Source organism: Hyperoodon ampullatus (genome assembly GCF_949752795.1).
Source record: "Hyperoodon ampullatus genome assembly, chromosome: 1".
In the NCBI taxonomy this organism is placed as follows: Eukaryota; Metazoa; Chordata; class Mammalia; order Artiodactyla; family Ziphiidae; genus Hyperoodon; species Hyperoodon ampullatus.
This window is the reverse complement of record NC_136914.1, coordinates 183,537,465-183,564,803: the sequence shown is the minus strand read 5'-3', so window position 1 is coordinate 183,564,803 and position 27,339 is coordinate 183,537,465. Positions and strand designations below refer to the sequence as shown.

The 27,339-nt window shown below is 40.8% G+C and overlaps 1 protein-coding gene across 1 annotated transcript in view; it reads left to right on the top strand.

The window, feature by feature from the left end:
- The window catches only part of ALOX5 (arachidonate 5-lipoxygenase), a gene marked incomplete at both ends in the record, with an annotated part of 63,772 nt that overhangs the window by 7,753 nt on the left and 28,680 nt on the right, over positions 1-27,339 (top strand). Inside the window, one exon of the mRNA XM_079711782.1 lies at positions 4,649-4,730. Within this exon, the coding sequence (XP_079567908.1) occupies positions 4,649-4,730 (82 nt within the window). The remainder of the gene's footprint in view (positions 1-4,648; positions 4,731-27,339) is intronic.

Here is a 27,339-nt window from a genome sequence, read left to right as displayed (position 1 = left end):
AGAGAGTTTGCAGGCACTCCTTCCTTGAAGAACTGTATCCATGGGAATAATAACCATGCTCTCCGTGGTTGAGCACCTGCTTCGTGCCTCGATGCACCTGTAAGAGGCCTGACCTTCCTCAAGGTACTAACAAGCCCCAGGTTCAGAGGGGGAAGTGACAGGCCCCAGGCTCCATCCAGCCATGTCCCCTCTCTGCTATAAAGTCCTTCAGGAGAAGATTATGACCCCCTCTTTGCCAGAGACTAACTGGGGTCCCTAGTAACACGTACCCCTGGGACGTGCCCCTGGATGGGCAGTTTCTTCAGCTGAGTTCTCAGCTCTCGTCTCTGTGAGGTTACAGTAGGGCTTGGGCTCCAGGGACCCTATGCAGGCCAGGAAAAGGAAGGGGTTGACCAGGAGTGCCTGAGTGCCAGCTCAGAGGAACCGTGGGCAGGCCTGGTGTTCGACGGTCACCAGTCATTAAACTTGAAGTCCCACTTTTTGCTGAAGGAGAAAAGAACCTAAAATATACCCTCTTAAGCAAGACCCTCAAATGTGCAAACCCCAATCGGGCACTTCCTCGGGAGGCCATTCTTGGTAAGAGACACGCAGCTGGCCTGGTTGGAGGAGGAGAAGAGAGGAGCAGATGGCGGGGGTCACCTAAGGCCTCCTTCCCTCTGAATGACGCCCCCCTTGCACACCAGCCTCTTAGCGTGTGTGAGTCAAATCCATGCCTTGGCAAAATCCTGCCTTACCTTAGTCATGACCCTGCAGCTTGCTCACTCTTGAAACCTGAAATGATCTAGTGCATCCACTAGAATAACGAGCAGGGGCACAGCTACTTCCTCCAGTGCCACCGTTTAACACCTCCTAGCTGACGACACATTTCCTATCACTAGTTCATTTGCTCTTCACAGAACTTTGGCAGGGTAGATAAGATGAGAATGATTAGTACCCCCTCTATTTTAGCTAAGAAAACCAAGACACAGGAGGAAAAGTTCTTCTCTACCCGGTGTTCTTAAAACTGTCAGGCCACATCCCATTGCTTCTGACATGGAATTTGACTTAAGAAACAAAATTCAAAAAAAAAAAAAAAAGAAACAAAATTCCAAGATTATTTCTGAACTAAAGGATTGGGGCAGGAAGGATTTTTATCCCCTGTCTTCATGGCAAGGAAGAAGATCACAAAAGTCACTCTGTCTTACGGTGGCCAGCATGGGAAAGGTTGCAGACAGGGCACTTCTCTTTTACCAGGATTGTAGAAACACGAGCTCCACACCTCCCTCCTGCTCCACCCCGACCCACAGTCTCGGATGTGTAGTCCTTCCCACGGACCCCGAATCTCTTTCCAACAAAAAAGCATATGGCACCTTCCAGTTGGGATATTTAGAAGGTGTAGGCCAATGTGCAGGGCCATTAGAACTGCTAGTCCTGGTGGGGTGGGGGCAGGGAAAGAATGTGAGAATAATCCAAAAGGGAAGTGTCCTGGAGCCAGAGCTGCCTTAGGAGGAGCTCTGGTCCTCAGTAGAGATGCAGACAGCCTGGGGAGACACTACAGAGAGAGGCTGGGGAAGAAGTGTCCTCTCCTCACTGTCTCTTACCCTCCAGTCTCTGGTCAGGGTTCCCAGTGGCTGAACCGAACATGAAGCCCATTGATGCATTGATCAGGGACCTTCAGGGACAGGACAGGTGAAGGGTGGATCTGGAGGGGCACATGGAAGCCAGCCAGTATGTTCCACTTATCAGTTGCTGCGTAGCACTCTTAGTGGCTTTAAACAGCCACTTCATTTTGCTCATGATCTTAGGGGTCAGGAATTTGGGAAAGGCTCATCTGGGTGGTCCCTCTGTGAGCCATGGGGCATCCACTGAGAGGGGAAGGACTAGAGGATTCGCTTTTAAGATGGTTCTCCTCTTGCGTGCTTCAGGGCTCCGTGGTCTCTCCCTCTCCATATGGCATCTCATTTTTAAGGCTTCCCCGTAGAGCCTGGGCTTCTCACAGCTTGGTGGTCTCAGGGTAGTTGCACTTCTTTTTGTGGTGGCTGGCTTCAAAAAGCAAGAAAGAGAAAATGGAAGCTGCCAGTTTCTTCAAGCCTGGCCCTGGAAACTGGCCCAGTGTAACTTCTACCACGTTCTATTGGTCCAAGCAGTCACAGAGCCCACCCAGACTCAAGGGGAACATAGACCTCCTCTCAATAGAAGGAATGTCAAAGAATTTGTGGCCATCCTTGGACCACCACATGGCACGACAACCAACTCTTTGGGCAACGTGGAAATGAGGGGGCCCAGCCCACAAGCAATTCAATCACTCACCACATAGAAACCTCTGGAACCTAATATTTCACCACTGCACCTGGGGTGACCATAGAAGTCAGAGGGCTGTCTCTCTGGTGACTGACATTTTTGTAAAATACAATAAAAATTGACTACTAGAAAAATGAAATAAAAAACAAACCAGGAGCTTCCCTGGTGGCGCAGTGGTTGAGAGTCCGCCTGCTGATGCAGGGGACACGGGTTCGTGCCCGGTCCGGGAAGATCCCGCATGCCGTGGAGCGGCTGGGCCCATGAGCCATGGCCGCTAAGCCTGCGCGTCCAGAGCCTGTGCTCCGCAACAGGAGAGGCCACAACAGTGAGAGGCCCGTGTACCACAAAAAAAAAAACCCAAAAAACAAAAAACCAAAGCCATTCAAAATACAAGCCCTGTTTTTATTATCAGATGCAACAGTCAGCAGTATTTTGGCAAGTTACTCTAAGTCTGTAAACCTGTGCACTCAACCTCTGTTCTCACCTCATTGCAGACCAGCACCCAACACTTCTGAGCCTCACAGAGCTCTCTGGCCCATTGCACCTCTGCCTGAGGCAGCTCCAGTCCCAGGCTTGGAACTGGGGCCCAAAGAGGAAGATCAGTGGGTCACTGTGGTCCCAGGGATTCCAAGCATCTATGTGAAAGACTCATATCAGTCTTTTGGAATCTGTCCCCCTGAACTCTGCCATAGTCAGTCCAGGCTTTGTCACCTGCCATGTTCCCAGAAGTTCTGTTAGTGGGGCCAGGAAGAAGGATGCTGTATGCCATTTGAAACTTGGTAGGTTGCAATTTTACATGTTCTCTGACTTATTCATACAGTAAAGCTAAAGAGATACAACTCCTCAGAGCAAGGTGCCTGAGAAATAGGCAGGTTCTTTAAGGTGGATAAGAGATGATGAATGTGCCAATGACAGCTGTTGTTACCTTTAATTCTCACCTTGCCTTCAGTGGCCTCGAGCCTCCCCACTTATTTACAAAAATGTCAGTCTGTGATGGAATGGAAGCTTTAAAAATCCGGCTCTTCACCACAGACAGCTGGAGAAGCTCTTCACTGCAGAGGCCCCCTTTCCAGGAGATGCTCTGGAATCCTGCCAGTTGGGGTTCCATTGACTGTGTTCACTGGTTTTACCCTAAATAATAGTATAAAAGGTAATCTTGATCTGACCTCTCCTGCTCTAAAGGCCCTGAGAAGTGTGACCAACCGTGCCCTTAGCCACCTGCCCACTCCTGAAATGAAATATGAGACACCTTTGAAGTCTGGCTTAGAGGGAGGAAGAGGACACTCAGGTCCATGATAATTATAAGGACAACAGTGATAACCATGGTTCCCATTTACTGGGCACTTACTGGTCCTAAGCACTGTATGGAGTGATTTGCTGCAGTGTCTCACTAAATCCCCACCATGGCCCTAGAAATAAGCGTTATTATCTCCATTTTACATGGGAAGAAGCTAAGGCAGCTTACTCAAGGTCACACAGCTTTAAGTGACACAGCCCTAGTCCAAACCCAAGCCCAAAACACCTCTTCTAAAGCCCACACTTTAGGACATGACAGGCTGTTTTACAATAAGCTCCATTCTCATTCCTCTGTGTAGCCACCACAGGAAACTGGACAGTGTCAGCGTCTGTATATTGAATCTTAAGTCACACCTTTCTCCAGGAAGCAGCCAACTGGACTTAGAAACACAAGAGCCATGAGTCCCTGCTATTCTCTCAGGCAACATGGAAACCCGCAGTGGCTGCCATTTCTGCTCTGCATGAGAAATGCAGGAGTGAACTGCTCTGAAGTGGTTTGAAGAGATCCACCAAAGATCACGGAATGCCTTTCCTCTGAAGTGGAAAAGCAGCTCTGCACCAGGGGCCCCACGATTCTTGGCAAAGGCAGTGTCCTGGGAACCCCCAGGTGGAAATCCACAGGCAAGCCAGAGATGGGCACACTGTGCCTGCCAGAGAATCATTGGTCTGCCTTCCTGTAATTCACGATGAGAACCAAGCCTGGCTTATGTATCTGGATGTGATTCTCAGAACGCCGAGGTCCAGAGCCCCTAGGCTTGCTGAGTGAGCAGACAGGAGGAGGAGGAACTGGATTTGTCTTTTATAAAGAGAGTTAGCTAACAGCATGGGATTTGAGTCTTGTGTTGAAAATCCACTAATTAGGTTGTGACCTTGGGTAAAGTTCAAGGGCAAATCTATTCAACCTCCCTATGCCCCCATTTCTTTGCTATAAAATGAGGGAGTGTTCTGAGGCTTAAATGAGACGATACACATAAAGCACTTGGCTCAGGAAGGGTGTCTGAGGGAAACCTGAATACTGGATGTTGTTAATGTTCTTCCCTAGGCTCTTCTCACACATGTCCTTTTCTCACAGCAAAGTTGGCCTGTGATGACCAAATTCACATTCTCAAGCAGCACAGACGTAAAGAACTGGAAACACGGCAAAAACAGTATCGGTGAGTTATGACATCAGACCAAATGGTTTGGGGCCATGGTGTCTTTTATCTCGGGGGCATAACCCTGCCCACAGTTTATGGCCCATCATTGCTGGTACGTGATGACCAAGGGACCAGATCCCTTCAGTGCTCCTCAACACCCAAGCTCCACCTTACCACCACTCCAGGCAGAGATGGTGAAAGAGTTATGAAAAACTTGGTATCAACCGTATTGGCATTTAGGAGGAATGGGACAGTAAAGGCTTGAATTCACCTTGATGTTCTCCCACTCCCATTGTAGGAATTACCCTTCACTTTTTATGTCTTCTTATAATAATTCAGTTATAAATGTGATACATAATCTACAAGAAAATTGACAAATCTTCAGCTAACAGACTAAGAAAAAAGAGAAGACTCAATTTATTAAAATTAGAAATAAGAGAGGGAACATCAATACCAACCTCACAGAAATTAAAATGAATGAAAGGGAATAGTATGAGCAATTGTATACCAACCAATTAAATAACTTAGATGAAAAGGACAAATTCCTTAGACAGAAACTGCCAAAGTTGACTCAAGAACAAATCAAATGAATAGACTGATCACAAGAAAAGAGAGTGAATACTAATTTTAAATTAATTTTAAAACTTCCTACTAAGTAGTTGTAAAGTAATTTAAAAACTTCCTACAAAGAAAACCCCAGGCCCATATGGCTTCACTGGTGAATTATAGCAAACATTTAAAAAATTAATACCAACCCTGCATAAACTCTTCCAAAAAATAGAAAAGGAGAGAACTTGTCTCAACTCATTGTATGAGGCCAGTATTATACCAAAACCAGACGTCATAAGAAAACTACACATCAATATCTTTTATGAATATAGATACAAATATTTTCAACAAAATACCAGCAAACAAAATCCAGCAGCACATAAAAGACATTATACAATATGAAGAGGTGGAATTTATTCCAAGTATGCAAGGTTGGTTTAACATCCAAAAATCAATTAATGTAATACACCATATGAATAAAGAACAAAAAAATACATGGTCAAAAAAAATACATGATCATCTAATAGACACACAAGGAAGCATTTCACAAAATGTTTAAAAAACACTCAAAAAACAGGAACTGAAGGGAACTTCCTCAACCTGATAAAGTGCATCTACAAAAAATTCACAGTTAACATCATACTTAATGGGAGAAGACTGCATGCCTTCCTCCTAAGATCCAGGAACAAGATAAGTATGTCAGCTTTTGCCACTTCTACTAACATTGTACTGGAGGTTCTAGCCAGGGCAATTAGACAAGAAGGAAGAAAAAACATCCGTATTGGAGAACAATAAGTAAAACCATTGCTATTCACAGAGGACATGGCCTTGTATATAGAAAATCCTAAGGAATTCACCAAAAAATCATTGGAACTAAAAACAAGCAATATTGCAGCATACAAGACCAATATACAAAATTCAGTTGTTTTCTATTTGCGAGCAATCAATAATTTAAAGTGAAAATAAGAAAAAAATTCCATTTACAGTAGCATCAAAAGGAATAAAATATTTATGAATAACTTTAACAAAAGAAGTTTAAGGCTTACACGATGAAAACTACAAAATACTGTTGAAATTAATTAAAGAAGAGCTAAATAAGATGAAAGACATCTCATGTTCATGGACCAAAGGACTTATATTGTTTAAATGGCAATACTCCCCAAAGCAATGTACAAATTCAGCACAATCGCTATCAAAATCCCTGCTGACTTTTTTGCAGAAATTGACAAGCTGATTCTAAAATTCATATGGAAATTCAAGGAACCCAGAATAGTCAAAACAATCTTGAAAAAAAAGTAAACAAAGTTGGATGATTCACACTTCTCAATATCCCAAGTACTACCCCACTGCAATAATCAAGACAATGTAGTATTCACATAAGGATAGACATATAGATCAATGAAATAGAATTGAGAGTCCAGAAATAAGCCCTTACACTTATGGTCAATTAGTTTTCAACAGAGGCAACAAGAGCATTCAATGGGGAAAGAAGTCTTTTCCACAAATGATGTTGGGACAACTGAATAGCCACATGCAAAAGAATGAAGTTGAACCCTTACCTCACACCACATACATAAATTAACTTAAAATGGGTCAAACACCTAAATGTAAGAGCTAAAACTATAAAACTTTGAAGAAAACATGGGTAAATCTTCATGACCCTGAATTTGGCAAAGGATTTTTATATATGACCATGAAAGCATAAGCAACAAAAGAAACACAGATAAATGGATGTCATCAAATTTTAAAACTTCTATGCTTCAAGGACACCACCAAGAAAGTGAAAGAACAACCCACAGAATGGGAAAAAATATTTGCAAATCATGTATTTGATATGGGACTTGGATCCAGTACATAAAGAACTCTTACAACTTAATGATAAAAGATAAATAACCCAATTTAAAAAATGGGCAAGGACCTGTATTGATATTTTTCCAAGGAACATATACAAATGACCAATAAGCACATGAAAAGATGCTTGACATCATTATTCATCATGGAAATGCAGATCAGCACCACAGTGAGATACCACTTCACACTCACGAGGATGGCTACAATCAAAAAGTCAAATAATAACAACGTGAGGATGTGGAGAAGTCAGAACCCTCATACACTGCTGGTGGGAATGTAAAATGGAACAGCTGCTTTGGAAAACAGTCTGATAGTTCCTCAATCTATTAAACACAGAGTAACCATATGATCCAGCAATTCCATACCTAGGCATATACCCAAGAGAAATGAAAACATATGTTCACACAAATATACCTGTGCATGAATATTTATAGCATCATTATCCATAATAGCCAAAAGGTGAATACAACCCAAATGTTCATGAACTGATGAATGTCAGTGGTATATCTATATAATGGAATATATTTTGGCCATAAAGAGGAATGAATAAACACTTCTCCAGAGGAAATATATAAATGGCTAATAAACACATGCAAAGATGCTCAAAACCATTAGTCATCAAGAAAATGCAAATTGAAAGCACAATGAGATACCACTTCACACACACTAGGATGGCTGGAATTAAAAAGACAGATAGGGGCTTCCCTGGTGGCGCAGTGGTTGAGAGTCCGCCTGGCGATGCAGGGGACACGGGTTCGTGCCCCGGTCTGGGAAGATCCCACGTGCTGCGGAGCGGCTGGGCCCGTGAGCCATGGCCACTGAGCCTGCGCATCCGGAGCCTGTGCTCTGCAACGGGAGAGGCCACAGCAGTGAGAGTCCCACGTACCACAAAAAAAAAAAAAAAAAAGATAATAACAAGTGCTGTGAAGCATGTGGAAAAACTGGAGCCCTCATATATTGCTGGTGCAATGTAAAATGATGCAGCCACTTTGGAAAACAGTTTAGCACTTCTACCTCTAGGTACTTAACACAAAACTAATGAAATCATATTTCTACACACACAAAAAAACTTATACACAAATATTTATAATAACACTATTCATAATACCCCCAAAGTAGAAACAACCTATATTCTGTTAATTGATGAATGGATAAATAAAATGCTGTATATCCACGCATTGGAATATTATTTGGCATTGAACTATGGATACATGCTAAACTATAGATGAACCTCAAAAACATTATAATAAATGAAAAGGTCATATACAAAAGGCTACGTGTTGTATGATTCTGTTTATATGAAATGTCCAGAAGAGGCAAGTCTGTGGACACACATTAGTAGATTAGTGGTTGCCTAGAGCTGAAAGTTGGGGGTGGGACATGGGGAATGACCATTAATGGGTACAAAGTTTCTTTTGGGGTGAACATATTCCAAAATAAGATTATGATGATGGTTGCTCAACTCTGTAAATATGCTACAAACCTCATAATTGGATACTTTTAAGGGATGAATTTTATTGTATGTAAGTTATATCTCAATATAACTGTTTTTAAAAATAATACATGAGCAAGAGTGCACAACTGGAAAGTGGTGGTCAGTGGGCTGTATCCAGCCTATAAATGTGTTTAATGGATCATTGTGGAATTCTGAGTAAACAGGGCTCTTATTCTCTAGGTTTCCCCAGTCCAACACAAGTCTATCATCTATATCAAGCCTTCTTTCATTTCCTACTTTGGCCCCTGGAGACATTTGAGTTTGAGACTCCTTCCAAGGGAAGGAACAGTCAGCATGGTTAACTGGGCAGGGGCGGGGGTGGGGGGGTGCTTTTGGAGAGTGATGACTGTTACACTTTTCACATATTCCTCTATGGTTCAAATTCTTACAAGGAATATGTAATATGTCAGGTTTTTTTTTTCAATCCAATAAAGCAAGAGAAGGGGAATAATGTAGAAGCAGAATAATGTAGAAGCAGAAAAAAATACCTGTAATCCATCCATTTTCACTTTTATTTCTTTGGGATTATATTGTATACATGACTTGACAGCCTCCTTTTTTTTTCCCTTAGAAATATAGCAGAATCATTTCCCCATATTTAAAAAATCTCATCCCAAACATTATTCTAGTTTTTATATAATATTTCATTATATGGATGCACCATACTTTACTTAAACACCAACCTGACTGGACATTTAGGAGGTTTTTAATTTTTTATTCTTATAGACAATGTGAAAATCTTTCCTTTTTGTGTGTATTATTATTTCCTCAGGATAGATACCCAGAAATGAAATTACTAAGTCAAATAGTAGAAGTTATTAGTACATATAGACAAATTTCTCTTCAAAAATCTTTAACCATTTTTCATCATCAGTGTGTAGATACCTATTTCACTAATCCTTGCTGTAGCTGGGTGGTATCTTCTATTTTTTTAACTTTTGTAATTTGTAAATACATCTCTTTTCTCTTAGCCCCTTATTCTTTCCCCCTTTCATGGACCCACTGCTGTCCAGTGGTTGAGAAATCCCCACTGAGACCACTGATTGCTCCAGTCTCAAAATTATCTTTAGCTCTAGCCCCCTTTCCTTCAAAAACTTACATTTCCATTAAACAGAATGGAAAATGAGAAACAGGGCCATACACACATGGATACTTGATGTATTACAGAGGCTCCGACAATGAGTAGTGTGGGACTATTGGGAATCTATACAGAACAGAGAGAAAAGTGGAGGAAGAGAAAAAGGAGAAGAAATTGGACACTACATCATATCATTCAGAAAACTCATTGTTGGGTTGAATAGACTTAAATGTTAAAGGCAAAACTATAAAACTTTTAAACTATAGAAGATTCTTCTTCATGACCTCAAGGAAAAAAGATTTTTCAAACAAGACTCAAAATGTACTAACCATAGAGGAAAAGAATAAACTCACCTATCTCAAAGTGAGGAACTTCAGTTCACTACAAGACACCACAAAGAGAGTGAGGAGAAAGTTCACAGTGATGGACAAGAATTATTATTTATCATGTACCAAGGACCCCTACAAACCTACAAGAAGAGCATTGTTAATTCAGTAGAAAAATGGACACTTCAGTCACTGCATAAAATATAAGCAGCAAGTATATGAAAACGTGCTCAACCTCATTTGTTATCAGAGGAATCAAAAGTAAGATCACAATGAGCTACTGCTACTACTGCTGCACACACACACACACACACACACACATAGACACACGGGCAAAACTGAAACAACTTGACAATACCCAAGTGTTAAAGAAGGTATGAAGGGATGGGAAGGCTCATACACTGCTGACAGGGATGTAAATTGAAACAACCTCTGTAGAACACAGTTTTGCAATATTTGGTGAAATTGAAGCTACATTATAATCTTTGACTCAGAAATTCTACTCCTGGATCTAAATCCAGGTGTGCAGGTGCACCTGGATACAAGTACACAGATAGTCACAACAGTATTATTTATGAGAGCCAAAAAAATGGAAACCACCCAATGTCCATCAGCAGTAGAACAAATAAATAAATTGTGATAACTCTACCCTGCAAGGAAGAGCAGTGAACTGTTGGTACTCAGAGCAACATGAACAAACCTCACTAACACAGTGCTAAAGAATAGAAACCAGACACATGTCTGGCCAATCCGTGAGGTTTGAAATTATATTGCTTAGGGAAAGTTGTATGGCAGTGGAACAATAAACAATAGCAGGAAATGATTATCACAAAATCAAGGTGATCCGGGAGGCTGAGAGGGCAGTGGGTGTTGAGGCTACTATCAATGTTCTGATTCTTGATCTGGATGTTGCTTATACAGATGTTTTGTGCATTTTTCTGCATATGTGAGTGTGTGTGTGCATATATACACATACATACATATATTTATATATTCTTTGCCAAAATAAAATTTTTTAATGAAATTTTTATGATTTTTAGTACCGGGTATGGAAGAATAATCTGCTAATACAGTGCATAATGTTAAGGGTCTATGAATTTGCAATTTGTTGTAGAATATTTGTGAGTAAGCCTCTCAGCTCAGGCACCATATGATGTGTTTTGAGACTTTTGTACTTGGTGCAGTGCACAAGGCATTGTCCAAGAACTATGCACCACCCATTCCCATCCTAAAGGGTTGGTGTTCATATGCCCCTTCCACAGCTTCCCTCCCCACTTCAACCACCCAGGGAAAGCCCCTACAGTGAGCACTCCACGTGCTTCTGGCCTTGGGGAAGGAGGGAGTCCTAGACTGTGGCGAGTTAAACAGCTTCCAGAGAATCAGGCCAGTTTGTGTCCTGTTAAGAGAGTGGACAGCAAATCTTATCAGTTCCACACTAATTCAGACTAAGATGTTAATGACTGATAAATCAGTTTTACAGGCAGTTTGTCTTAACCCAGTATTTTCCAAAGTGTTCACTGGAGCAACTGGTCCCAAAAATTTCTCCCCAGAAGAGGGTCCCATGGTAAAAAAAGTTTGGGAAACTGTTTATCACATCCCCCTTCTAGAGGTTCACAATGTACATAAGCATTGAGGATTCTGAGAAGTTCTGGGGTAATGGACCCTGGTTAATTTTTTTTTTTTTTTTTTTTTTTTTTGCTGTACGCGGGCCTCTCACTGTTGTGGCCTCTCTCATTGCGGAGCACAGGCTCCGGACACGCAGGCTCAGCAGCCATGGCTCACAGGCCTAGCCGCTCCACGGCATGTGGGATCTTCCTGGACCAGGGCACAAACCCGTGTCCCCTGCATTGGCAGGTGGACTTTCAACCACTGCGCCATGAGGGAAGCCCTCTTTTTTTTTTTTAATTTTTTTTTTAACCCAGTGTGTCCCAAGAGAATTTGACGTACGACTCTTAACATCGTGCAGAACGATTGCTCCGTGCAGCACCCTTTGAGAAACACCCCTTCCCCAGGGAGAGGTGGATTCAGTGGTGTGTTGGTTTTACAGAGATGGGGCTCTGGCAGGGTCTAGGGAATGGGGCAGAAGGTTTTCTGGTGAGAGAGTCTGCCCCTTTCTTAGATCTAATCATCTGTTTCTTCCTCCTTCTACTCATCTGTCCTTTTCAGACCTCCTCCTCTGCTTCCGTTCAGGAAACACTGAACTTTGCACCGTCTACATATTCTTACAGTTCCTCTTTCATATGAACTCACAGGCTTCCAGATTAGAGTTTGGAAGTAAAGTAACAACTAAGAATAATCTCCAGTACGTCAAAAGCTGGCAAGTCCAGCTGGCTCTTGTCACTCAATCAGCCAGGCAGGGACATGGAGAATCACACACAGGTCATAACCCAGCATCCATGTTCTCTCACTATGACTGCATATACCTGCGTGGTACACACACACACACACACACACACACACACACACACACACAGCAGAATGTGTTTTCATCTAATCTACATCATTTAATCTAATCATTCTGTGACTTGCTTTTTTTCCAGTGGTCATTCTGTTTTAAAGAGCAGCCAGTTGACACAGATAGGTGTCATCCATACATTTTAGCTTCTGTGTAGTGCACCACCATGTAAGTAAACCACTGTGTTCACCCACTCCCCTGCTGCTGGACGTGTGGGTGGTCTTTAATTTCTGGCTGTTGCAAGACACACCACAATAAGCTTCCACATATGTCTTGTCTCCTGGTGCTCTCTTGAATGAGTTATTCTAGAGAACATCCCTAAGAGTAGACACCAAAGTTTGCAGACCACGTGTTAAGTTTTCTAAATATTGCCGACTGTTTTCCAAAGGGATTCTGCCAATTTTCACCCTAAGAGCTGTTCCTGAGTTGCTGTTTCCCTACATCACTGACCCACTTTGCACTTTGAGACATTTTCATTATTTTTTTTTTGCTTTATAACAAATTTAATCAGTTATACATATACATATGTTCCCATATCCCCTCCCTTTTGCGTCTCCCTCCCACCCTCCCTATCCCACCCCTCCAGGCGGTCACAAAGCACCGAGCTGATCTCCCTGTGCTATGCGGCTGCTTCCCACTAGCTATCTACCTTATGTTTGGTAGTGTATATATGTCCATGCCGCTCTTTCACTTTGTCACAACTTACCCTTCCCCCTCCCCATATCCTCAAGTCCATTCTCTAGTAGGTCTGTGTCTTTATTCCTGCCTTACCCCTATGTTCTTCATGACATTATTTTTTCTTAAATTCCATATATATGTGTCAGCATACAGTATTTGTCTTTCTCTTTCTGACTTACTTCACTCTGTATGACAGACTCTAGGTCCATCCACCTCATTACAAATAGCTCAATTTCATTTCTTTTTATGGCTGAGTAATATTCCATTGTATATATGTGCCACATCTTCTTTACCCATTCATCCGATGATGGACACTTAGGTTGTTTCCATCTCCGGGCTATTGTAAATAGGGCTGCTATGAACATTTTGGTACATGTCTCTTTTTGAATTATGGTTTTCTCAGGGTATATGCCCAGTAGTGGGATTGCTGGGTCATATGGTAGCTCTATTTGTAGTTTTTTAAGGAACCTCCATACCGTTCTCCATAGTGGCTGTACCAATTCACATTTGCACCTGCAGTGCAAGAGTGTTCCCTTTTTTCCACACCCTCTCCAGCATTTATTGTTTCTAGATTTTTTGATGATGGCCATTCTGACTGGTGTGAGATGATATCTCATTGTATTTGCATTTCTCTAATAAGTAAAGATGTTGAGCATCCTTTCATGTGTTTGTTGGCAGTCTGTATATCTTCTGTGGAGAAATGTCTATTTAGATCTTCTGCCCATTTTTGGATTGGGTTGTTTGTTTTTTTGTTATTGAGCTGCATGAGCTGCTTATAAATTTTGGAGATTAATCCTTTGTCAGCTGCTTCATTTGCAAATATTTTCTCCCATTCTGAGGGTTGTCTTTTGGTCTTGTTTATGGTTTCCTTTGCTGTGCAAAAGCTTTTAAGTTTCATTAGGTCCCATGTGTTTATTTTTGTCTTTATTTCCATTTCTCTAGGAGGTGGGTCAAAAAGGATCTTGCTGTGATTTATGTCATAGAGTGTTCTGCCTATGTTTTCCTCTAAGAGTTTGATAGTGTCTGGCCTTACATTTAGGTCTTTAATCCATTTTGAGCTTATTTTTGTGTATGGTGTTAGGGAGTGATCTAATCTCATACTTTTACATGTCCCTAGCCAGTTTTCCCAGCACCACTTATTGAAGAGACTGTCCTTTCTCCACTGTACATTCCTGCCTCCTTTATCAAAGATAAGGTGACCATATGTCCGTGAGTTTATCTCTGGGCTTTCTATCCTGTTCCATTGATCTATCTTTCTGTTTTTGTGCCAGTACCATACTGTCTTGATTACTGTAGCTTTGTAGTATAGTCTGAAGTCAGGGAGCCTGATTCCTCCAGCTCCATTTTTCGTTCTCAAGATTGCTTTGGCTATTCGGGGTCTTTTGTGTTTCCATACAAATTGTGAAATTTTTTGTTCTAGTTCTGTGAAAAATGCCAGTGGTAGTTTGATAGGGATTGCATTGAATCTGTAGATTGCTTTGGGTAGTAGAGTCATTTTCACAATGTTGATTCTTCCAATCCAAGAATATGGTACATCTCTCCATCTATTTGTATCATCTTTAAATTCTTTCATCAGTGTCTTATAATTTTCTGCATACAGGTCTTTTGTCTCCTTAGGTAGGTTTATTCCTAGATATTTTATTCTTTTTGTTGCAATGGTAAATGGGAGTGTTTCCTTGATTTCACGTTCAGATTTTTCATCATTAGTATATAGGAATGCCAGAGATTTCTGTGCATTAATTTTGTATCCTGCAACTTTACCAAATTCATTGATTAGCTCTAGTAGTTTTCTGGTAGCATCTTTAGGATTCTCTATGTATAGTATCATGTCATCTGCAAACAGTGACAGCTTTACTTCTTCTTTTCCGATTTGGATTCCTTTTATTTCCTTTTCTTCTCTGATTGCTGTGGCTAAAACTTCCAAAACTATGTTGAATAAGAGTGGTGAGAGTGGGCAACCTTGTCTTGTTCCTGATTTTAGTGGAAATGGTTTCAGTTTTTCACCATTGAGGACGATGCTGGCTGTGGGTTTGTCATATATGGCCTTTATTATGTTGAGGAAAGTTCCGTCTATGCCTACTTTCTGCAGGGTTTTTATCATAAATGGGTGTTGAATTTTGTCGAAAGCTTTCTCTGCACCTATTGAGATGATCATATGGTTTTTCTCCTTCAATTTGTTAATATGGTGTATCACGTTGATTGATTTGCGTATATTGAAGAATCCTTGCATTCCTGGAATAAACCCCACTTGATCATGGTGTATGATCCTTTTAGTGTGCTGTTGGATTCTGTTTGCTAGTATTTGGTTGAGGATTTTTGCATCTATGTTCAGCAGTGATATTGGCCTGTAGTTTTCTTTCTTTGTGACATCCTTGTCTGGTTTTGGTATCAAGGTGATGGTGGCCTCGTAGAATGAGTTTGGGAGTGTTCCTCCCTCTGCTATATTTTGGAAGAGTTTGAGAAGGATAGGTGTTAGCTCTTCTCTAAATGCTTGATAGAATTCGCCTGTGAAGCCATCTGGTCCTGGGCTTTTGTTTGTTGGAAGTTTTTTATCACAGTTTCAATTTCAGTGCTTGTGATTGGTCTGTTCATATTTTCTATTTCTTCCTGATTCAGTCTTGGCAGGTTGTGCATTTCTAAGAATTTGTCCATTTCTTCCAGGTTGTCCATTTTATTGGCATAGAGTTGCTTGTAGTAATCTCTCATGATCCTTTGTATTTCTGCAGTGTCAGTTGTTACTTCTCCTTTTTCATTTCTAATTCTATTGATTTGAGTCTTCTCCCTTTTTTTCTTGATGAGTCTGGCTAATGGTTTATCAATTTTGTTTATCTTCTCAAAGAACCAGCTTTTAGTTTTATTGATCTTTGCTATCGTTTCCTTCATTTCTTTTTCATTTATTTCTGATCTGATTTTTATGATTTCTTTCCTTCTGCTAACTTTGGGATGTTTTTGTTCTTCTTTCTCTAATTGCTTTAGGTGCAAGGTTAGGTTGTTTATTCGAGATGCTTCCTGTTTCTTAAGGTGGGATTGTATTGCTATAAACTTCCCTCTTAGAACTGCTTTTGCTGCATCCCATAGGTTTTGGGTCGTCGTGTCTCCATTGTCATTTGTTTCTAGGTATTTTTAAATTTCCTCTTTGATTTCTTCAGTGATCACTTCGTTATTAAGTAGTGTATTGTTTAGCCTCCATGTGTTTGTATTTTTTACAGCTCTTTTCCTGTTATTGATATCTAGTCTCATAGCATTGTGGTCGGAAAAGATACTTGATACAATTTCAATTTTCTTAAATTTACCAGGGCTTGATTTGTGATGCAAGATATGATCTATCCTGGAGAATGTTCCATGAACACTTGAGAAAAATGTGTATTCTGTTGTTTTTGGATGGAATGTCCTATAAATATCAATTAAGCCCATCTTGTTTAATGTATCATTTAAAGCTTGTGTTTCCTTATTTATTTTCATTTTGGATGATCTGTCCATTGGTGAAAGTAGGGTGTTAAAGTCCCCTACTATGATTGTGTTACTGTCGATTTCTCCTTTTGTGGCTGTTAGTGTTTGCCTTATGTATTGAGGTGCTCCTATGTTGGGTGCATAAATATTTACAATTGTTATATCTTCTTCTTGGATCGATCCCTTGATCATTATGTAGTGTCCTTCTTTGTCTCTTGTAATAGTCTTTATTTTAAAGTCTATTTTGTCTGATATGAGAATTGCTACTCCAGCTTTCTTTTGGTTTCCATTTGCATGGAATATCTTTTTCCATCCCCTCACTTTCAGTCTGTATGTGTCTCTAGGTCTGAAGTGGGTCTCTTGTAGACAGCATATATATGGGTCTTGTTTTTGTATCCATTCAGCCAATCTGTGTCCTTTGGTGGGAGCATTTAGTCCATTTACATTTAAGGTAATTATCAATATGTATGTTCCTATTCCCATTTTCTTAATTGTTTTGGGTTTGTTATTGTAGGTCTTTTCCTTCTGTTGTGTTTCTTGCCTAGAGAAGTTCCTTTAGCATTTGTTGTAAAGCTGGTTTGGTGGTGCTGAACTCTCTCAGCTTTTGCTTGTCTGTAAACGTTTTAATTTCTCCATCAAATCTGAATGAGATCCTTGCTGGGTAGAGTAATCTTGGTTGCAGGTTTTTCTCCTTCATCACTTGAATTATGTCCTGCCACTCCCTTCTGGCTTGTAGAGTTTCTGCTGAGAGATCAGCTGTTAACCTTATGGGGATTCCCTTGTGTTTTATTTGTTGTTTTTGCCTTGCTGCTTTTAATATGATTTCTTTGTGTTTAATTTTTGACAGTTTGATTAATATGTGTCTTGGCGTATTTCTCCTTGGATTTATTCTGTATGGGACTCTCTGTGCCTCCTGGACTTGATTAACTACTTCCTTTCCCATATTAGGGAAGTTTTCAACTATAATCTCTTCAAATATTTTCTCAGTCCCTTTCTTTTTCTCTTCTTCTTCTGGAACCCCTATAATTCGAATGTTGGTGCATTTAATGTTGTCCCAGAGGTCTCTGAGACTGTCCTCTGTTCTTTTCATTCTTTTTTCTTTATTTTGCTCTGCAGCTGTTATTTCCACTATTTTATCTTCCACCTCACTTATCCGTTCTTCTGCCTCAGTTATTCTGCTATTGATCCCATCTAGAGTATTTTTTATTTCATTTATTGTGTTTTTAATGGATGCTTGATTCATCTTTAGTTCTTCTAGGTCCTTGTTAACTGTTTCTTGCATTTTGTCTATTCTATTTCCAAGATTTTGGACCTTGGAAATAGAATCTTGGATCATCTTTACCATGATTATTCTGAATTCTTTTTCAGGTAGACTGCCTATTACCTCTTCATTTGTTAGGTCTGGTGGGTTTTTATCTTGCTCCTTCTCCTGCTGTGTGTTTTTCTGTCTTCTCATTTTGCTTATGTTACTGTGTTTGGGGTCTCCTTTTTGCAGGCTGCAGGTTCGTAGTTCCCGTTGTTTTTGGTGTCTGTCCCCAGTGGCTAAGGTTGGTTTAGTGGGTTGTGTAGGCTTCCTGGTGGAGGGGACTAGTGCCTGTGTTCTAGTGGATGAGGCTGGATCTTGTCTTTCTGGTGGGCAGGTCCACGTCTGGTGGTGTGTTTTGTGGTGTCTGTGGACTTTTTATGATTTTAGGCCACCTCTCTGCTAATGAGTGGCATTGTGTTCCTGTCTTGCTAGTTGTTTGGCATAGGGTGTCCAGCACTGTAGCTTGCTGGTCGTTGAGTGAAGCTGGGTGCTGGTGTTTAGATGGAGATCTCTGGAAGATTTTCGCCGTTTGATATTATGTGGAGCTGGGAGCTCTCTTGTGGACCAGTGTCCTGAAGTTGGCTCTCCCACCTCAGAGGCACAGCACTGACTCCTGGCTCCTCAATTTGGGATGATTTGTTGTCTCTTCATGTATTCCACAGATGCAGGGTACATCAAGTCGATTGTGGATCTTTAATCCGCTGCTTCTGAGGCTGCTGGGAGAGGTCTCCCTTTCTCTTCTTTGTTCTCACAGCTCCTGGGTCTCAGCTTGGGATTTGGCCCCGCCTCTGCGTGTAGGTCGCCGGAGGGCGTCTGTTCTTCGCTCAGACAGGACAGGGTTAAAGGAGCAGCCTCTTCGGGGACTCTGGCTCACTCAGGCCGGGCGGGAGGGAGGGGCACGGAGTGCAGGGCGAGCCTGCAGCGGCAGAGGTCGGCATGACGTTGCACCAGCCCGAGGCGCGCCGTGCGTTCTCCCAGGGAAGCCGTCCCTGGATCCCGGGACCCCGGCAGTGGCGGGCTGCACAGGCTCCCGGAAGGGTGGTGTGGACAGTGACCTGCGCTCGCACACAGGCTTCTTGGCGGCGGCAGCAGCAGCCCCAGCGTCCCACGCCCGTCACTGGGCTCCGCGCTCTCAGTCGCGACTCTGCGCCCGTCTGTGGAGCCCCTTTAAGCAGCGCTCTTAATCCCCTCTCCTCGCGCACCAGGAAACCAAGAGGGAAGAAAAAGTCTCTTGCCTCTTCGGCAGCTCCACAGTTTTCCCGGACTCCCTCCCGGCTAGCTGTGGCACATTAGCCCCCTTCCGGCTGAGTTCTCGCCGCCAGCCCCAGTCCTCTCCCTGCGCTCTGACCGAAGCCCGAGCCTCAGCTTCCAGCGCCGCCCGCCCCAGCGGGAGAGCAGACAAGCCTCTCGGGCTGGTGAGTGCCGCTCGGCACCGATCTTCTGTGCGGGAATCTCTCCGCTTTGCCCTACCCAGGTATGTGGGGAGTTTCTTGCCTTTTGGGAAGTCTGGGGTCTTCTGCCAGCGTTCAGTAGGTGTTCTGTAGGAGTTGTTCCACGTGTAGCTGTATTTCTGGTGTATCCGTGGGGAGGAAGGTGATCTCCGCGTCTTACTCTTCCGCCATCTTACCCGGAAGTCTAATCTGTCGAGACATTTTCATTCTTGTCAATCTAATGTGTGTGCAATAGTACCTCATTGTTTCCCTTGTCATTAAGTTGTCACATATTTCTTGCTTTATGTGAAGGTACCATAACTTATTCAACCATTCTCCTATTGATGGACATTCAGCTTGTTTTCCATTTGTATATTGATTTGGTTTCGGTGCCTGATGAACATAGATGCAAAAATCCTCAACAAAATACTGGCAAGCAGAATCCAACAGCACATGAAAAGGATCACACACCATGATCAAGTGGGGTTTATCCCAGGAATTCAAGGATTCTTCAATATATGCAAATCAATCAATGTGATAAACCGTATTAACAAACTGAAGGAGAAAAACCATATGATCATCTCAATAGATGCAGAAAAAGCTTTCAACAAAATTCAATACCCACTTATGATAAAAACCCTCCAGAAAGTAGACATAGAGGGAACTTACCTCAACATAATAAAGGCCATGTATGACAAACCCGCAGCCAACATTATTCTCAATAGTGAAAAACTGAAACCATTTCCACTAAGATCAGGTACAAGACAAGGTTGCCCACTCTCACCACTATTATTCAACATAGTTTTGGAAGTTTTAGCCACAGCAATCAGAGAAGAAAAAGAAATAAAAGGAATCCAAATAAGAAAAGAAGAAGTAAAACTGTCACTGTTTGCAGATGACATGATTCTATACATGAAGGATCCTAAAGATGCTACCAGAAAACTACTGGAGCTAATCAATGAATCTAGTAAAGTAGCAGCATACAAAATTAATGCACAGAAATCTCTTGCATTCCTATACACAAATGATGAAAAATCTGAAAGAGAAATTAAGGAAACACTCCCATTTACCATTGCAATAAAAAGAATAAAATACCTAGGAATAAACCTACCTAGGGAGACAAAAGATCTGTATGCAGAAAACTATAAGATACTGATGAAAGAAATTAAAGATGATACAAACAGATGGAGAGATATACCATGTTCTTGGATTGGAAGAATCAACATTGTGAAAATGACTATACTACCCAAAGCAATCTACAGAGTCAGTGCAATCCCTATCAAACTACCAAAGGCATTTTTCACAGAACTAGAACAAAAAATTTCACAATTTGTATGGAAACACAAAAGACACCAAATAACTAAAGCAATCTTGAGAAAGAAAAATGGAGCTGGAGGAATCAGGCTCCCTGACTTTAGACTATATTACAAAGCTACAATAATCAATACAGTATGGTACTGGCACAAAAACAGAAAGATAGATCAATGGAACAGGATAGAAAACCCAGAGTTAAACCTGCACATATGGTCACCTTATCTTTGATAAAGGAGACAAGAATATACAATTCTTCAATTGTATACAATACAATTCAGCCTCTTCAATAAGTGGTGCTGGGAAAACTGGGCAGTTACATGTAAAAGAATGAAATTAGAACACTCCCTAACACTATACACAAAAATAAACTCAAAATGGATTAAAGACCTAAACGTAAGGCCAGACACTACAAAATCCTTAGAGGAAAACATAGGCAGAACACTGTATGACATAAATCACAGCAAGATCCTTTTTGACCCACCTCCCAGAGAAATGGAAATAAAGACAAAAATAAACAAATGGGACCTATGAAAGTTAAAAACATTTGCACAGCAAGGGAAACCATAAACAGGACGAAAAGACAACCCTCAGAATGGGAGAAAATATTTGCAAACAAAGCAACTGACAAAGGATTGATCTGCAAAATATACAAGCAGCTCATGTAGCTCAATATCAGAAAAACAAACAACCCAATCCAAAAATGGGCAGAAGATCTAAATAGACATTTCTCCAAAGAAGATATACAGATTGCCAACAAACACATGAAAGAATGCTCAACATCATTAATCATTAGAGAAATGCACATCAAAACTACAATGAGGTATCACCTCACTCCAGTCAGAATGGCCATCCTCAAAAAATCTACAAACAATAAATGCTGGAGAGGGTGTGGAGAAAAGGGAGCCCTCTTGCACTGTTGGTGGGAATGTAAATTGATACAGCCACTATGGAGAACAGTATGGAGGTTCCTTAAAAAACTAAAAATAGAACTACCATATGACCCAGCAATCCCACTGCTGGGCATATACCCTGATAAAACCATAATTCAAAAAGAGTCATGTACCACAATGTTCATTGCAGCTCTATTTACAATAGCCAGCACATGGAAGCAAACTAAGTGTCCATCGACAGATGAATGGATAAAGAAGATGTGGCACATATATACAATGGAATATTACTCAGCCATAGAAAGAAATGAAATTGAGTTATTTGTAGTGAGGTGGATGGACCTAGAGACTGTCATACAGAGTGAAGTAAGTCAGAAAGAGAAAAACAAATACTGTATGCTAACACATATATATGGAATCTAAAAAAAATTAAAAATGGTTTCTGAAGAACCTAGGAGCAGGACAGGAATAAAGACACAGATTTAGAGAATGGACTTGAGGACATGGGGAGGGGCAAGGGTAAGCTGGGATGAAGTGAGAGAGTGGCATGGACACATATACACTACCAAATGTAAAATAGATAGCTAGTGGGAAGCAGCCGCATAGCACAGGGAGATCAGCTCGGTGCTTTGTGTCCGCCTAGAGGGGTGGTATAGGGAGGGTGAGAGGGAGGGAGACGCAAGAGGGAAGAGATATGGGGATATATGTATATGTATAGCTGATTCACTTTGTTATAAAGCAGAAACTAACAGACATTTGTAAAGCAATTATACTCCAATAAAGATGTTTTAAAAAAAAAAAAGAATGACCAAATTCTCTTCCCAAAACTTTACAGTAATTTTCAATCCCACCAATAGTATGTAAAAATATACTATAACCCATACATTCACTAATACCTGATAACATCAATCTTTAAAATTTTTAACAATCCAGGAATCCTTAAGTAAAAGCCGCTGCTGTCTTAACCTGCATACCCCTGACCACTAATAGCTTTAGCCTCTGCATTGCCTATTTATGTGCTTTATTTTTCTGTGGGTTTATTATTAATTTAAAGCAGCTCTTTATATATTAAGATTGTATCCCTTTGTTATATGTATAGTGTGTATCATTTGTCTTCAGTTGCTTTTGTCACAGGTTTTAGCTTTTTGCTTTCTTAATATATATATTCTTTTCCTTTCTAACTTTTCGGTTTCCTGCTTTGCTTAAGAAGGCCATCCCCACCCCAGTGTTACATAAATTCTCATATTTTTGTCTAATATTTTTATAATTTTATTTTTAACTTTAGGCTTTTAATTCATTGGCTATGTATTTTTATACATGATGTGAAGTGGGGGTCAAATGTCCCTGGTATCATTTATTACATAATATTTCCTCCTGCTGCTTTGGGATGACACCCACAGCGCATGGAGCTGGCATGGTGACCCCGTGCATGGGCTCTGCAGCCGGTGTTGGGCTCAGCTCCCACTTAACTGCCACACTCTGTCCTGTGAAAGTTGTGTAATCTCTTTGTGCCTCAATTCCCCCATCTGTAAAATTTGGGAAATAACAGTACCACTTCCTAGGGATTTTGGAAAGAATTAAATAGGTTACACCATGAAAACACATAGACTAATATTTGAGACATAAAAAGCACTGGATAAATATTAGCTAGTTTTATATTATATTCACATATTTTCTTGGGTCTGTTTTTCTACTCCATGGCCCAGTGCCATCTTTTGGTTATCAGAACTTCCTAATAAATGTGAACGGGCATTATGTTATCTTACTGTTCTTTTTAAAGTTTTTCATGATGAGAATCGCTTTGAATTACACGTGTGTCCTGTAGTGGCATTTTAATAATGTTGCATCTTTCCACCCATTTAGAGCTTGTGTGATGTCCTTCAATAGAATTTCTACTTTTTCTTCGTGAAGTTCTTTCACCTTTCTGGTCACTTTATACCAAGGGAAACTATAGCTTTTGCCATTCTAAGTAGGGTGTTTTTCCGTTTTGCCAATGAATATTGCTAGGATAAAGATAATTACTCATTATTTAATATTTACTTTGTATTGACACCTTACTAAATTATTTTATTGTCTATTTTTTTAAATTTATTTATTTATTTATTTATGGCTGTGTTGGGTCTTGGTTGCTGCGTGCGGGCTTTCTCTAGTTGTGGCGAGCAGGGGTTACTCCTCGTTACGGTGTGGGGGCTTCTCTTGTTGTGGAGCACGGGCTCTAGGCACACAGGCTTCAGTAGTTGTGACACGCGGGCTCTAGAGTGCAGGCTCAGTAGTTGTGGTGCACGGGCCCAGCTGCTCCACGGTATGTGGGATCCTCCTGGACCAGGGCTCGAACCCGTGTCCCCTGCATTAGCAGGCGGATTCCCAACCACCGTGCCACCAGGGAAGTACAATATTGTCTCTATTTTTAAGTGAGTCTTTTTAATTGCCCAGTTATTTGATCGTATTATGTAAATGATGATACTTTTGTCTCTTAGTTTACATTATTACATCACTGATAATTTTTTCTTATTGCCAAAACAAAGTAACAGTACCAAGGATGAACATCCTTTCTGGGTCTTGATTTTTTAGAAAATGCCTTTGATATTTGTATTTGTTCAATATATTTGCTATTGTTTTCTAATAAACACTCTTTACTATATTTAGGAACTTCTTGGTTCATTCTAATGTCATTTTTGTTTGGCTGAACTTGTTCAATTAATATATGAAAGGGTGGGTAATATATGCAGGTAATATAATGTCTGAGTCCATACTTGATATAAGAGGCTTAAATGATTATCTAAAAAAAGTCTGTAAACACCTTACACTATCTCCCCATTTTCAGTATGGCAAATGAGAAACCTAGTGATAGTTTGGTTATTTTCCTTTTCCCAGAAGCTTGTGAGTTTGTGGAACCATCTCTCCTCTCTCTCTTTCCCTTTCTTCCTCCCCACTCCATCTCCACAGCATTCTCCTCTTTGACATTTTACAATTTAATCAGTATATATCTAGGAATGTCTTTTTTTTCTTTCTTTCTTTTTCTGCCTAGGATTTACTCGGAAAATTGAGGTCCCTTCAGCTTAAGGAAGTTTTTCTCCTATTTCTTTGGTTTTTACTTCTCCATGTATCCCTGTCTCTCCTCTGGAACTCTCTCTTCACATCAAATCTTCTGTATCTGGTTTTCATGTCTCCTATGTTTTCTTCCATGACTTCCACTTCTTTGTGTATTTTACATTTCCTTCCATTTGTCACAGAGCAGTGTCTGGCACATAGCAGGCACTCAATAATTAGTTATTGAATGAACAGATTTTGTCTTCCAGGAGACCAATCAGATCTCACAGTGACTATTACTCTTTTTTTCCATTTTTCTATGGAATATTCAATTCCGAAATCATGTTTTGTGGTTGCAGAAAGTCTTTTTAGATTCTACTTGCATCTCCTTAAGAATTCTCTCCCTCTCTCTCTCTCTCTCTCTCTCTCTTTCTCTCTTTTTAAAATTAAATGTCTTTTCTGCTTCTTCCTTCCTTCCTTCTGCCTGGTTGTTCAATTTGGTCTTCCCAATGGAGTATGATTTTTTTCTTTGCCTATTTATCTGTGGGTATGAAGGCCTTTGGCCCTTGTGCAGATCTGCCTGTCAGGCCTCTCAGGCAACAATGCCTGCAGTGAAAGGAACATACATGTTGGTTTCAGGTGCCAGTAGTAAACTAGCTGGCGAACTGTGCTGTCTCCATGCAGTGAGAGGCCATTGTCTCCTGACCTCCTGAGTTGGGGCACTTTGGAGGCTGGGGGTCAGCAGGAAAGTGGGGTCTTGAGGAAATGTGCTCCAAGTAAATTCTACCCTTAAGAAAACGTGAATGCATTTGCTGGCCCATCTCTCCTCTCTGGGTTCAGTGCTTCCATACTGAAAAAATCCAGCTCTACTCAGCTCTTCAAATTAATTAGAGCCATACTTCCCAGTGGCTAGGAAAAGATGGTTAGGAATATTTAAATTGATTTGACCAACAGTAATTAAGTAATCGACAGTTAATACCAGTGGGGCTACCAGATGACTGCCTCAATTTTACACATATATTGGAGATCCTTAAATCATTTTCTAAAACAAAGGGGAAAAAGTCAATAAATTAGTTGACATTTGTGCATTCATCCACATTTTTACCCTGGTTAATGTTAATCCAGCATTGATGTTAACACAGACAACAAAAATAGAAGGTATTTTTTAATGTCTAGGAAAAGAGAATGTTGTTAGTAAACTAACAGCGAGAAATGTAGGTTCTATACAACAGAAGACACTTTTCAAAATGCATTTTGAGTGATCATATGAGTGATCATATCCAGTTCCTGTTCACCTCTAATGATACTAATGAGAGGCTTACTGGGCCAACAGGATACCTCAAAAAACATTGTGGAATTTTTGTGACAGTAAAAGTACAAGATGATATTAAAGGGCCTTAAGACTTTTAAAAAATAATTATTAGAGTATAGTTGATTTACAATGTTGTGTTAGTTTCAGGTGTACAGCAAAGTGAATCAGTTATACATATACCTATATCCACTCCTTTTTTTTTTTTTTTAGATTCTTTTCCCAAATAGGCCAGTACAGAGTACTGAGTAGAGTTCCCTGTGCTATACAGCAGGTTCTTATTAGTTATATATTTTATATATAATAGTGTGTTTATGTCGATCCCAATCTCCCAACTTATCCCTCCCCCCCATCCCCTGGTAACCATAAGTTTGTTTTCTATATCCATGACTCTACTTCTGTTTGTAAATAAGTTCATTTGTACCTTTTTTTTTAGATTCCACATATAAGCGCCATCATATGATATTTGTCTTTCTGTGTCTGACTTATTTCACTCAGTATGACAATCTCTAGGTCCATCCGTGTTGCTGCAAATGGCACTATTTTGTTCTTTTTATGGCTGAGTAATATTCCATTGTATGGATGGACCACATCTTCTTTATCCATTCTTCTGTTGTTGGACATTCAGGTTGCTTCCATGTCCTAAGACTTTTTAATGACCTAAACTCTCAGTGTTTTACTTCCCTCTTATAAGAGAGATTAGATTAAAAAGGAATACGGGCTTCCCTGGTGGCACAGTGGTTGAGAGTCCGCCTGCCACTGCAGGGGACACAGGTTCGTGCCCCGGTCTGGGAACATCCCACATGCCGCGGAGCGGCTAGGCCTGTGAGCCATGGCCGCTGAGACTGCGAGTCCAGAGCCTGTGCTCTGCAACGGGAGAGGCCACAACAGTGAGAGGCCCGCGTACTGCAAAAAAAAAAAAAAAAAAAAAAAGAGGAAAACAAATGGAAAAGCTGAAATCCCAGAATGTAAATTTTGGTTTTTAAACAAATGTAAGATCATTTAAATAAATAAAAGATCATTCTCCCCACCCTAAAAGAAACTAACAGATTTTTGGTTTGATTTGGTTTGGTTAGGTTTTTCAATAAACAAAAAGAAAAGTAAAATTTAAAAAAACAAACTTAAATGCCCAGTGCTACAGGATAAATTTTAAGGACACCAGGCTCTAAAAATTTTGGTGGGATAGAGTGCACGGCCTGCCTTTGAGGGGAGCTGGGTTTTTTTTTTCTTTTTTTAATTTATCTGTTTTATTTATTTATTTTTGGCTGCATTGGGTCTTCTTTGCTGCGTGCAGGCTTTCTCTAGTTGCGGCAAGCGGGGGCCACTCTTCTTTGCGGTGCACGGGCTTCTCCATTGCAGTGGCTTCTCTTGTTGCGGAGCACAGACTCTAGGCATGCGGGCTTCAGTAGTTGTGGCACGTGGGCTCAGTAGTTGTGTCTCGCGGACTCTAGAGCGCAGGCTCAGTAGTT